The sequence below is a fragment of the Dermacentor andersoni genome, chromosome 2 (genome assembly GCF_023375885.2).
Source record: "Dermacentor andersoni chromosome 2, qqDerAnde1_hic_scaffold, whole genome shotgun sequence".
NCBI lineage: Eukaryota > Metazoa > Arthropoda > Arachnida > Ixodida > Ixodidae > Dermacentor > Dermacentor andersoni.
Window position 1 is genome coordinate 87,259,248 of NC_092815.1, and position 13,527 is coordinate 87,272,774.

Below are 13,527 nucleotides of genomic sequence, written 5' to 3' on the forward strand. Positions count from 1 at the left end.
CACGGGACTGAAACTTTTGGTCAAAATGCTGTCAGCACAGCCTTCACTTGAGCACACCTCCGATTCCTGGATCTGCTATTGCATCAGAGATCAACGCGCAGCTCTCACCACCTAGCAGTGGCATGCAGAAGTACGCAGCATGCGAAAATTCACTTATGCGTGCGTGCATCATTGGCGCACCGCATGTGATTGCTTATCCATTGGAAATTTCTTTTTTCCAAATTTTGAGCTGCCAAGTTTGGGGTGTGGCCTGTACACAGGTGCGTCCCTTACACGAGTCTATACGGTATGTCAGCTCCTTGCATATGGTGTGCACCCAGAGACACAAGAGGGGGCGGCCATGGCCAGCATCCTGGCCCCCTGAGCAGGGGTGCTGGTTTGCCTCATAACATTTTCTATCCCCAAAGAGCGCACAAATGAGTGTGAAAGACAAGTAATAGTAACTAAGAATGGTGTCGTATGCCTTAATGAACTTAGGAAATTGAGTAGTTGAGCAAACATTGCTGTCCTCCATGCTTAAGCAAGTAAACTAGAGTGGCTATTCAGATTTGGTGGCTTCATAGCTAGCTGGTATGGGATGAACATGACATGGCCGACAAGATGCCCAGAGGAGAAGGAGCACTGCATAAATGTTTGGCGTTCCCTGATGGGTGCTGCAGCACATGCTTTCAGCTCCTGGCCCTTTAGGATTCCCATCTATTAGTCGGTTCTGACATCGACAAGGCCAGATGAAAAAGAAAATAAAGAATTAACTGTATCACTAACCTGTGAGAACTCTTGGAAGGCTCCGAGTCCTTCGAAATTCTGTTCGCAGGATCCCCCAACCAGCAGCAAAGGCCTGGCACAAGTCCAAGAGTGCAGAAACTTGTAAAAGTTGGTACTCAATAATGCGAAACTGGCATGCAGTAGCTATGTGTAGTACTAAAAATCTGACATATATGCAGACAATGAAGTCTAAATGACGACAACAAACCTAGATACAGCAAACTAAAGGTACATTTTTCTATAAGCATTGCAGAAACCCCCAGGACCTAAATAACAAACCAACTTTAAAGTATAAAAAGATATACAGTCGAATCGATTTATAATGAACCACGATAAGTGGTCGTTACATCAATAGTTCATTATGCAGTTAAACCTCGATATAGCGAACTTCAATATGACGAAATTCTCTACATAATGAAGTATCTTACCTTTTGTAATCTCTTGTTCAGAGAACACCATGTATTTAGAACCTCAATATAACAAAGTGACATAAATGACATAAAAATTGTAACAGCACAAACACATGTGTTTGCGCTGTTACAATTTTTATGTCAAGTATGCACCAACTCACCCAGAAAGAAGTCTTAATGAATAACAATGTGTGTTTGTGTGCGATTTCAATATAACGAAATTTCACTGTCTATTTCACTGTTCACTGTATTTTACTATAATGGAAACTTCCGCGGACGCACATGGTCGAATTGTTGAATTACAGGTGGCTGCTTGCAAACGCACCTCTCAAATAGCGCGCCGCGCGACACAAGAGACCGCCGAAGTGGAGCCGCATCGTGCTCCGTACCAAGTCCAAGTGCGATAACGTCCTATCACGCCCCGCGCACTCTTTGCTTTAAGTGCGAGTGAAAGAGTGCGAGGGTGAGACAGGAAAGACGGTAGTTTCGCGAGTGCCGCCTTCCCGCGCGAGCAAAGGGAAGAGGGGGAGGGCGCGCGAGGGGGGGGTTGCATGGGGGGTAAGTTCGCGCGCCCCTCGGCCGTGGCTGCGCATGGCTGAGCGCATACGCAGCAGCACACCAAAGGTAATCTGCCGCTTGTGCAGAGCGCCAAAGCGGTGTGGCATCATGTAAGCTTGCTTCCCGCATGTTTAGTATTAAAGGTTTCGGTGACCCGTTAAAGCGAGAGGCAGACGAAGCATTCGCTCCCGGCTGTAAGCACGTTGCACGATAGCGTCGCCCCATTGCGGCCGACGCTATCAGCCGCAGGGGCGGAGTGCACGCGAAAGCGTGGCTGGCTTCGCTTAATTCGTACCGCCGACGTGAAGATATTGTCGATGTGGCATGAAACCGTATCATCCGTCGCCGACTCCCAAATCCAACAAAATGAACTGCTTTCTCATTCAAGTTTGCTTTTTTTCGATTGTCCGATCATTCAGAAAATTCTGTGGCCCGTTTCCTTGTAAGAAAAATCGATCGGCGACTGTACTTATCTGCATAAAAGGTCGAATTTCAATAAAATGAAAATTCAATATAATGAAACAAACTGACAATTTTACCGACTTCGTTATATCAAGGTTTAACTGTAAATGGACTCTCACTTAAATATGCTAAAAAATTAAACGCATTGAAGCTGGCACCAGCAATTCGAATTCGGCAGCACTTTGGTCCTAAAACCAGATTTTCAGAGTCCATTTTGTTCCCAGTGTGTTCTCATACCTAGCTGCAAATTTCCGTTAGAAACATCCATCTAAAGAACGAAACCTGGCGTTGCATAGCTCTTTCAAAACAACGCCCGGTTCTGATCACCTGTAATTTCGAAGCTGCAAGTGCAGCCGCCATTTTTTATATGAGAGCTTGTGATACATTTTTAGCACCAGCGGGACATGACTGTATTCTGCACAAACTTCGGAAACTAGTGCGGCATGCCGCCATTGTGTGAAAGTCCCAGACATCGTGGTCTCGGCATTATGGCTGCACCTCAGCCACACAATAGCCATAAAATTACGTTATGTCGCTACGAGTGAAAAAAAAAAATGCAATGTTCGAAAGTTATAATGTCACCGCCAATCCTTTGCAACATTACATGGCAGCAGCGCGTGGTGTAGCGTTTTCGCTGACTCAAGCCATGTGAGTAAAGACAGGAATGCTTGAGCGGACATTGTTCCCATTGTAAAAGGACACTGATGGCCGTTCCAAATCGTTGAAATAGGCGTAATGCACAGGGTGCTGCATGGACAATTGCATGACAATGAGAATTACGCCATCCATGTGCTGTAGGCATCCTCCCACGGAGGTGTGCCTTGAAAGCAAGTGACCTTCTTTGTGGTTTCCAAAACCTGCATACAGTGGTCGCTCGCTCATCTCGAAGGCCGTATCATCACTACAGTCAGACTGGAGCGGGGCATGAGCTGTCGTGCACCCAGTTTTGGTTGCGCTTCCATGCTTTGATACTTCACGTGCCCCTCTTTTTACAGTGACTGGGTTCAAAGCACTCGTTACAACAGTACAGTGATTTAAAAAACAAAAAACATTTGTTTTATTTGGAAGTAGATTCAATAGGCAGGGTTGGAAAATCGTAAATGCACTGAAATGTGGTCGTTATAACCAATACAGTTTTATAACTGGCATCTTTATAAGTGGATTCGACTGCACACAAAAAGATAGTAATTAAGATTTACCAATACAACAGCTAAAGGCCAAGTTCACTGCAAAAACAGACATAAAGGATAAGGGAAGTGCATTACTGCACCATTACTGCACCCAAGAGTGCAACCAGTTACATTGAAAGTTTAGGAGCCAAGGCCAGGATTTCTGTAGCATCTGTCTTGGTTTATTTGATAATGCCATAAAACTCTTTTCTCCATAACTGAATGAGATTTAACTTGAGAAGCTCTTCTCGCACACCACGAAGCTATAAACAGGTGCACTCACCATCCGTTGATTTGAGCATTTGCTAGGCCACCGAGGGCATGAACAAGCCCTGGACCCGAGACAACGAGGCATACTCCAGGTCTGCAATGGCAAGTGTGCCTCTAGTATTACCTCTACTGTGAATGCCAAGATAAGGCACCACAATATTTGACTACAACAAATTGGTTCAATGGAATCACAGCAAGATATAAACTAAGGACATATTTCAACTTGGAGAATAGCATAGAAACAGGACAATGAAAAACAATAACATTGACTCACAGAGAGCTCTCCTGCTTAGCTGGCAGCTACAGTACTTGTTATCACAGCTTTTATTTATTTCCCTTTCTTAACTGTCTCTGTCCAGATTCCAGCGTAAATACGTAATCCTAAATAAATTGTGGTGCTGTTGTTTTCTTTCATGATACTGTATTCTTAAGGGACAATCTCTCACTCATATTTCTGCCACAAAGAAGAAAGCCTTTGTGTGTTATAGTGCAGTTGTGTTAGTCATGTGGTTCTTTTGGCTTTCTTCCTGTGCTCCTCTTAAGATAAATTAAACCATTTCACTTTCAATCAACACTGCCAAATTAAAGAAGAGTTTAAATGATGTATGCATGACAACTGCAAGGCTGCAGGGTTACCTTGAGTTCAACTATGCCACAAAATATGAGCGGTGCAGACTAAAACTGTATCTCTTTTCCTGCTCATATCGATGTATGCACATTAAATGTTTTGTAATCAAGGTCTTATGTCATTTGTACAAACATTTTCAAACTATGTGCACTTACTTGTAGCATCCTTCCCTTGAAAAATGTTGTCGTCTATCAGATTACAAGAAATTAGGCTTTGTTCACAAAGAAGAGTAACACAGCTACTGCATTTAAAACAAGTATACAAGTGCCTGAGATGAACCTATAAGTCACAATCGTTCTCTTCTTATCACAAGTAAAAGTCCACTTTGGGTTATTTTTCATGACAGAATGGTTAACTGTCAAAAAATGAAATAACCAGAAAAAGTGCTTCCTGTCTGTGTTTATTCAATGCTGATATTCTTGATTGATTATGCTAAACTAGCACAGTGAGTGCTTCTAAAAACAGCTTACCTTCGGGTAAGATATCCCATGGCACCAGCTGCATAGCATGCCTACAGATGTTGCAGTAAATGCAAGAAAAAGAATGTTCATAAAACAATGGCACTCTGGCAAAACACTTTTATGCACATCAATTAACATTAGCCATTAACATTGCCGTCAACCAAACCAGAAAACCAATGCAACACTTAGACAATGTAAACAAAAGGCTTATGCATCTAATGTGCAACAATATGCCTTTCGCTGGCAAATGTGCACTTTCAGCTAACTTCAGTTCATCAAGACAAAGATACCAGAATAGACAAGCATATCAGCATACTAAGCCTGCTAGTATGCTAATGACAAAGCATGCCAAATGCTGCAGCTCTGCAGTTGGCAAACACTTACATTTTCTGTGCACAAGTATGTCACAAGCTTTTCTTGTGCAGTGCAAGGAAATTCCACTAGCATGACATCGCAAAATTTATAATAGCTACGTACAAGCTTGATTATTATTTAAAGTAAGTGAAAGTATATGCATGGAATATGTGGTGCAACATGATGATTTACTTGAATGTAGCTCCAGAAAGTGCCACTTAAAGACAAGAGACATGCAAGGCAATCTGAAACATGGGTGTATCCTATCAACGTATGTGTGAGCAAAAGCAGCAATTATGGCATGTGCTCAAAGCAGCTTCCTTAGGCATAATTTGTATTGTGCCTGCCACTGTACTTTTTAAGGTGGCACTCAGAACCTGAGTAGATGTGGAGTGGATGTCGTGCTGAGTGCTCTTTCACAAGCATTGTGTTTTTTTGTGTTGTCAACATTATTCTTATTACAGAGTTGACTTTTGAAATGTCAGTATGCTGTTCCGATATTGAGCATTAACACGCCACATTTGAATGGGACTATCTCTGAGTATTTTGAGACATTAGCTACATTACTGGTGCAAAGGTCATGGTAATGATGATTATTTCCCAATTAACCCTTTCGCTGTCGGACGTTTCTGGCCGTGACGCACCCCCAGTGTCGGCTTGGTTTCAGGGAACGAGCATAACAGGGAATGAGCATAGCAATTTATTTTTGATTATGATTGGTATACAAATAACATAGTCAATGCAATATGCACATTTCAGTGTTCTGCAGCTGTTGTTAGTAAACATCATCATCATCATCAGCCTGACTATAAAATCCGTTCAACATCCGAATCTGACGATGCGGAACCCTCTTCCTCTCATGCGACTTTGTCCGAGTCCGAATCCGAGCTCGGCTCGTATTCTGAATCGGAATTCAGCCACCGCTCCCATGAGCAGACGAAGGTCCCGCGCGCCGAGCCATCCGAAAGTAACCGCGCGCAGGGAGGATGCGCTTTCAGTCGCCCGCGCAACGGAGAGAAATGGGACGTTGCGTGATCAAGAAGGCAGAGGGAGATGGAAAAAGGCTAAACAAAGTTCGAAGGGCTTTACGTTTACTGCTGCAAGTCGGAAGCAAGGGTGCGGCGAGAGAGCGAAAGCAGCAATCGAGTCACCCTTTTTGGAGAGGCAACGGCATGTGCGCCTGAACTTGACGCGCCGTAGCAGGCACACCAACAGAAGAAAAATAAAAACCTTCAAACCAGCGGAGATTACAGAACAACCCTTGAACCCATAACCACACGGGCGCGACGCATGATCCAGCGAACGCGGAGCCACCGCGCCACTCAGCAAAGAGAAAGTGGGGAGTGGCAGTCGCACCGTACTCTTCAATACATGGGTTAACACAGGTCGGAGCGAATATACGAACTTGTAGAAAGAGTCAACAGATGGCGTGGCCAATCCAGGAGCGCTAAAGCCCCTCAATCTCCCAAAGTAGCGCCATTTACTTCCCTCCTCCTCCGCTCGGCGCGGCCTCGACGGTGGCGCCGCCGGTGGTGGGCCTGCCGTAGCAGACGACGGCTAACACGCTACGGGAGGAAATCTACAGAAAAGTTCGTTCGAGCCCTGCGGAGCCGTTTTTTCAATCGAGATCTTTCTTCGTCAGTCAGTAACTGGCCTTTAGAATTTCGTGTTGGAATTGCGGAAGAAATAGAGAAAATGGCCATTATTCAAGGCGTATTTAAGGCGTAAAGTGCGCGACGTTGAGAGTTCTTGTTGCTGAAACATGACGCAAGCACGCGGTGTACTCAAACGCGGGCAATTACCAAAGTTTCAGGTGCTGACAGCGTGAAAGTATGTGTACGTGGTTTCGTAGGTTCATTTACGTACCTGCAGGATACTTTTGTTCGGCCGGCGCGTGAGAGATTGCTGACCGCCCACAGCCGGAATGGCTGTGTGCGGTCAGCAATGCCTGGCAACAGGGCAGTTTTTTTCATTGTGGGGTGCTTTGGTAATCGCGCCGATATATATATATATATTTTACAAGTACTGCTCCAGGAGGGCACATGTAATGGCTAACAGAGGCCTCTGAAGAGCACGTGACATTACAATAATGCAGGCGTCGCAGGGAGTGTTCGCATACAAAATTGGCTGTCCGCGATCTTATACCCCCTTGGCATGCACAGGCTTCGGCGAGCCCCATCCAGCCCGGGTTTTAGCTTTGGTGTTCCCGTTGCCGCTTTGGTGGCCTGGAGGCGCCGTCAATAATACGAAATAATGACAGGGTGTTATAACTAGTAAATAAAATTTATTGAAGAAATACAATTGCGCCGAGGCGCCAACTGCTAAAGCAGCGCTAGCGCGCCTGTGCGAGTATTATGAAACGCCAACGAGGAATTTACCGGCCCACGTACGACTTTACGATCAAAGTGCACGTTAAACATCCTCAGGCGAGCTAGACAACGTTATCCGGAGCCATCCAAGACCTGCATCCTAGCTTTGGTCGCTTCGGAACGTTAAAAACGTTAATCACCACAAACCAAATCATACATGCGGGCGTACGTTCGAAGCTAAAAGACTGCATCGTAAGTCATACTGAGCCTTGCAAAAGCGTCGAGAATGTGCTAACTTCTGGTGGAGCTCGAAACACACCCTGAATAAAGTCGCTTTTATGTCACAGGCCAGCTGCAGATGCGTGCATTTCACCGCAAGACGACACTACATGAGACAAAGAAAGCACATTCGAAAAAGAAACTCAAACAACGTGCTAAAAACCACGCAGAGCATGAACACACACTTTTTCGAAGCGGAAGGCGTGAACTAGGCTTGAAATAAGAGGTTGTGAGTAGCCGTGGCCCTTACTTCACTAAGCGGTGCGTTCTTTGCCACTTCTTTGAAGTCAGCCCGCCCGATCCTGCGAATCCACACTTATTTTTGCGTTGCGCCAGCCGGACGGCAAAGCGAAAAGCTTTTTGCCCTCGCTGTGTCTGTTGCGGCAACCGAAGGCGCAGCAGCATGGCATCGCAATTAAGTTGTCGGCCCTACACATTCTGTTACGCTAACGCACTCCGTCAGTCCGCCTGCCGTACTTTCGTCGCGCAGGCCCAACAATGGAGGTCGGCGCGCGCTGGAAAGAAAAAAATATACAAAAGCGCGGCGCCTGCTCCGCGCTGGAAAGAAAAGATATACAAAAGCGCGGCGCTTGCTTCCACGTGACACTCATTGGCCAATGGGAGAGCGGAGGAGGCTGGGGCGATAGGAGGCGTGGAGGAGGACGCGCCAGGGTGAGCGGGGTGGCGGAAAGATCTAAGAATGGCGCTACTTTTGAAAAATTGAGGGACTTTAAGGAGCGCCTGCTTTGCGCTCAGGCGCGTAATTTTGAACGCACGATAAAGAACGTACCGGTACGTCAGTGACACCGTGGGGGGGAAGCGCGATGACGTACCGGTACGTCGGTGACAGCGAAAGGGTTAAATGATTATTTATCTGTCCATAATTGACTTATTGGGTCTAGTGCACTGAAGTTACAGCTGGGTTTTGGTTGGAAGATGTCAAAGGAGGTAACAGTATTAATTTTCACAATAGTCTAAGGTCTCTCTAAATGTGCACAAAACTCTCAGCAAGCATACTGCACTAATTTCAATTCCGCAACCAAGAGTGGAACCAGCAATTTACTGCTAAGCGGCAGAACACCACAATCGTTAGACAACATAAGCATTCAATAAGCCAGTACATTAAGTTCTAAGCTACCCCTTAAGCCAGAAAGAATATAGAAACTTTATGAGTACATATGCACATATTACATTGCACTACATGTGAATTGGTAGTGGCATGCTGAATAATGGAAATGTATTTTCGAGCAAACCGTCCTCTCCTGAAATTCTTCCATTCTGCCCCAGAGTGACCATACAGTTGAATTTCTTTATGAAGCAAATTTGGTTCCATGCCGTCTCTTGCTACACTGTGACTCTGTCTAAACTCCCATCCACTCAACGCCAGTAAGGCCAGTGATAAGAAACAATGGTGCAGTTTTCCTTCACTTCCTCACACAACTCCTCGGCCTCCAAGATAGCACCTCAGAAAGTTGGAACAAGATAAGACACTGACCGCTTGCTCATTGTGCATGCCGACAAACTTGATGCCTGCCTGCTGAGCCGCCAGGGCCACTTCAAACACAGGCACGCCCACCACGCCAAAGATGTGCTCCACACCCTGGTAGGCCGCATTGCAAAAAAAGAAAGAAAACAAAAACAGCACAATGTGTATCATTTCACAGGAAAATCTCTAGGTCTCAACTTAGAACTTGCTGCCTACAGCTCTGAATGTAAAGCTTGCATCAAAAAGTACACAGGCTGTTACATGAGCTAGCAGAGCTCCTGCCAGCCTGCGTAGCTGGGCTTCTGTGCAACTTCTGGTGCTTGAAATCTCTAGATGCTGAAAATGAAAGTCCTCTTAATCCTTCAAAGCACTGAATATGCATAAGGGCCATCAGCGTTGTAGCTGTGGTTGCATGAAGCACACCTTTAATATATCTGTCAAAGGGTGTAAAAACAAGGCACACTGTAAAGGCAATGGCATAACGGGTGGTAGCCAAAATGAGGTACAAGGCCATTCCACATCCATAGCAACTGGTTTACACCATGAACATTGTTTCCTGATGAAGGAGCAACAAAAGTGGCTTACTGTTATGGCCAAGTAACCAGCATACTGTTGTTGATTTTAAAAAAAAAGCAAAAACACTGAGTGCATTCTCCTCAGGTCAGGCTTCCTTATCTTCTCCTGCAGTGCTGATTAGCAGTTCTTGATGTATCAAGTACAGCAAGGAAGACATGGTACATGCTTAAACCATGTCTTCATTGCCCAACTCAAGAATAAAGATCATGGTCCCCAAACCTCAAGTAGTGTGCTAATGAATCTGCACATTAATTCTTCCAAAATCATCCTTCATGTGAAGTGCCAAGCTCTGAAATGCTGCACTGGAACAGTAAAAATAAGATTTTGTGGCTACTAATGCTCTTGGCATACACCCTTCCAAGCCTCCGCACCCTGCAAACATCATCTTTCATAAAATTGAGCTTATATGTCTGAATGTCGAAACAGTAACATAGCAATCACTAAGTAACAAATAAATGTCCTGGCAAATATTTTTGTGGGAAAAAGGCTCGTGTGAAGTCATAAGGGATGACAAAGACTCGTAGGCACTTGCTTAGTTTTGCAATGCTGTTAAAGCTTGAAAAAAAGTAGTAGTCATTCCAGTAGTAGTAGTAGTAGTAATTGACTGTGACCTCTCAAAAATCCTTCCAATCTGAAACAGTTCAACAAACCTGGAAAATAGCTAATGCAGTGCCAGTATTTAAGTCTGGCAACAAACCAAGTCTCTCCAATTATAGGCCAATTTCGTTAATATGTACTTGTTTCAAGGTATTAGAGCACATTATTCATAAACCTATTGTCTTGTACTTGTCTAACAATAATCTTTTTAATAATCAGCATGGTCTCTGGGCTAGGTACTCTACTTTCACACACAACATTGCATCACGCTTAAATCAGCGCAGTCAGATAGACGCCATTTTCATCGACTACTCAAAAGCATTCGATTTGGTTTGTCATAATAAGATCCTCACTAAACTTGGTGCCTTTTCAAGAAAATACACGGGGTTTGACTACCAAGGTGGATCAAGGACTACTTACATTTAAGATCACAGTTTGTCAAGTCCAATCACTTTCAATCAATGTCTGTCTATATAACATCTGGCATCCTGCAGGGATCAGTTCTAGGGCCACTTTTATTTCTCATTTGCATTAATGACGTCGTCCACATAACTCATAACACATCAGGTAAAATCCCCTTATATGCAGATGACTACGTTCTGCATTCAAATATAAATAATTTTTGCGACCAGCTTATTCTAAATAATGTGATTTCTTCATTCTGTGATTGGAGCAACACATGGCAGATGAGGATAAATTTTAGCAAAACTGTATTAACGACATTCACTAACAAGGAAAATTCCTTTCATTTTTCGTATGGTAACAACACACATCAACTAATGCACGTAAACGAGTTTAAGTACCTAGGTGTAACATTCTGTTCAAACTTGAATTGGTCCAAACATGTAGATTTAACTTACTCCAAGGCACTTGCGAAACTCATATCCTGAAAACGTACATTGAAAGACGCAACCAAAAACTGTAAGCTGACGGCGTACAAACCTCTAGTAAGACCTGTGCTTGAATATGCTTCAGCGGTCTGGTCGCCACACTTCACTGAAGACATAAATAAACTTGAAGATGTGCCGAAAAAAGCAATAAGATCCATTTATAGGTGTTATGACCAACACTTCTCTCCCACAGTTCATGCCCGCACCTTATGGCTTGACACACTTCAACACAGACGCACATGCAATCGCATTAGTATTCTTCTACACAAGATCGTCAACAGGCGTACTTATGTTGACGCCCCCTTTTCTTTCGCCAGTTCTTCAGCATGAGTCACTTGCCGCACTAACCCGCTTAACATTATGCCATTTTTAGACTGCTTCAAATTTTCTTTTTCCTTTCACAGTCGAACTATGGAACGATTTAGATGGCACATTGCGTAGGATGTCTGTTGATCACTGCATTTGCATTTGATGCTGTATGATACTGTACTGTTTTCATTCAGCGTTAATTTTTGCACTCACATTTGTAATCATGTACGTTTTTAATAATATAGTTCCATGTGAAACTTTCTGTACCATTCCTGCAATGTCCCAACGACATTGGATAGCAGTATTTGTAAATAAAATAAAAGTAACTAAGATATGCAAACTGTGGCTGTTGAGACAGGCCAATACATAAGAGTTTGGCACACAGCTCAGCAAAATCTTTTCTACAACAAACAGCATATTTCTTTGCATAGCTAGGACAAAGCAGTCTTGTTTGCATCCAAACACAGCACCACTGGCTCAAGCTGCTCAATACCAAAGTGAAATAGCAAAGGCATTTGTAGTCGGGGCAGGCCAACCGAAGTAAAGCCCCTTCCCATGGCCTCTTCCTCTCTTCAGAGGCCACACAATGCCACTGACATTTCATATATAGGCAAGTTCCTTACCTTGTCGAGCTCTTCCAACAACAGTCAATGACATGGTGCCTGCTTTCTCCCTGTTCTAAATAATAATTCCTGACTATTCAGAAGGAAACTAAAATGCCACCAGCACTCATGAACAGTGAACTGACCTATTTCAAACACCAGTATTTTGTACCTCTGGACATGGAGTAGTGATTTAATGTCTTTTTATTTTCTGCAATTTCTCTTGCATGACTGCCATGTAAGAATCGAGGCAAAAAATGCGTAAATTCAACCTAGAGTCAAAATCGCTGAGTACTTACCTAATTAGATGTCAAAAGCTTAACATTATGCAGTTCTGCTACTAAATACTTCGGTATTAAGCACTCTGTGTGCATGCGTCTCTTGTGTATTATGGCTTTTAAATAATATCTTAGAGCGCTAAAAACACAATTTGGCATTATAAAGTTGTAGGCCAGTTGGTGAGACATTGTGAATAAAACCGCTACAGACACAGGATGGGAGAGAGACGATGACACGAGGCAGTACTCGCAACAGGGCAGTAGTTGCAAGTACCATCCTGTGTTGTCTCTCTCCCCCCCCCCGTCCTATCTATGTAGCGGTTTTATTCACAATACGAACACAAAGGACGCAGAAGAAACACACACCACACGCGCTCACTCACAACTGATTAATGCACATATGGAAAAGCACATGTATAGAAAATGGACGCTTCGCGCATGTCAAGACATGCGCAAGACATTTTGTCGATTGTCTCTTAAGAGTATACAAAATTCCCCTAAGCTGTGGTAATATGTAAATTGGCCAAACAGGCAGATGTGTCAACAGATGCCTGAGAGAGCACAGAAATTCATTAAATGGCGCGCCATCATCTCCTCTCGCCTTACATTGCAAATTGTGTCCTTGTAAGCCCATTTTTGAAAACACAGTCATTTTGTTCCGTAACCCTAATCAAACCACATAAGAAATTTTGGATGCCTATATCACCAAAAACGCTGCGCTGTGTTTAAGCCAACCATCCTCATTACTACATAAAGAATTCGATTTTACTAATTGATGTTCACACGTGCCCTAGATGCATGCTGTTTTTTGTACGTCGTCTTGACATGCACGAAGCGTTCATTTTACAATAGAGAAAGGTGTATTTTTTTCCATACGTGCACAAAACATCAGTTGCGAGTGCGCAAGTGTGGTGTGCATTTCTTTTTCTACGTCCTTTGTGTTTTTAGCGCTCCAAGTTATTGTTATAATGCATTACCAACTAGCCCACCTATCCGTCCTTTTGCTAAGTATTATGGCTTTTGCACTATCCAATGGCAAGATGTTTTACCAACTCACCCAAGCTCCAACATCATGCTACTTCTTCAAATTAAAGAAATTAACTCCTTCAGTACATCTGCTTTGC

The 13,527-nt window shown here is 43.8% G+C and overlaps 1 protein-coding gene across 2 annotated transcripts in view; it reads right to left on the reverse strand.

The window, feature by feature from the left end:
* Hacl (2-hydroxyacyl-CoA lyase) overlaps positions 1-13,527 on the reverse strand; it is a 46,113-nt gene that overhangs the window by 30,985 nt on the left and 1,601 nt on the right. For both annotated transcript variants that reach the window (XM_072286466.1, XM_050188578.3), the window contains exons 2-5: positions 9,161-9,265; positions 4,733-4,773; positions 3,648-3,728; positions 766-838 (exon numbers count right to left, since the gene is read on the reverse strand). In XM_072286466.1, coding sequence (XP_072142567.1) covers positions 766-838; positions 3,648-3,728; positions 4,733-4,773; positions 9,161-9,265 — 300 coding nt within the window. The remainder of the gene's footprint in view (positions 1-765; positions 839-3,647; positions 3,729-4,732; positions 4,774-9,160; positions 9,266-13,527) is intronic.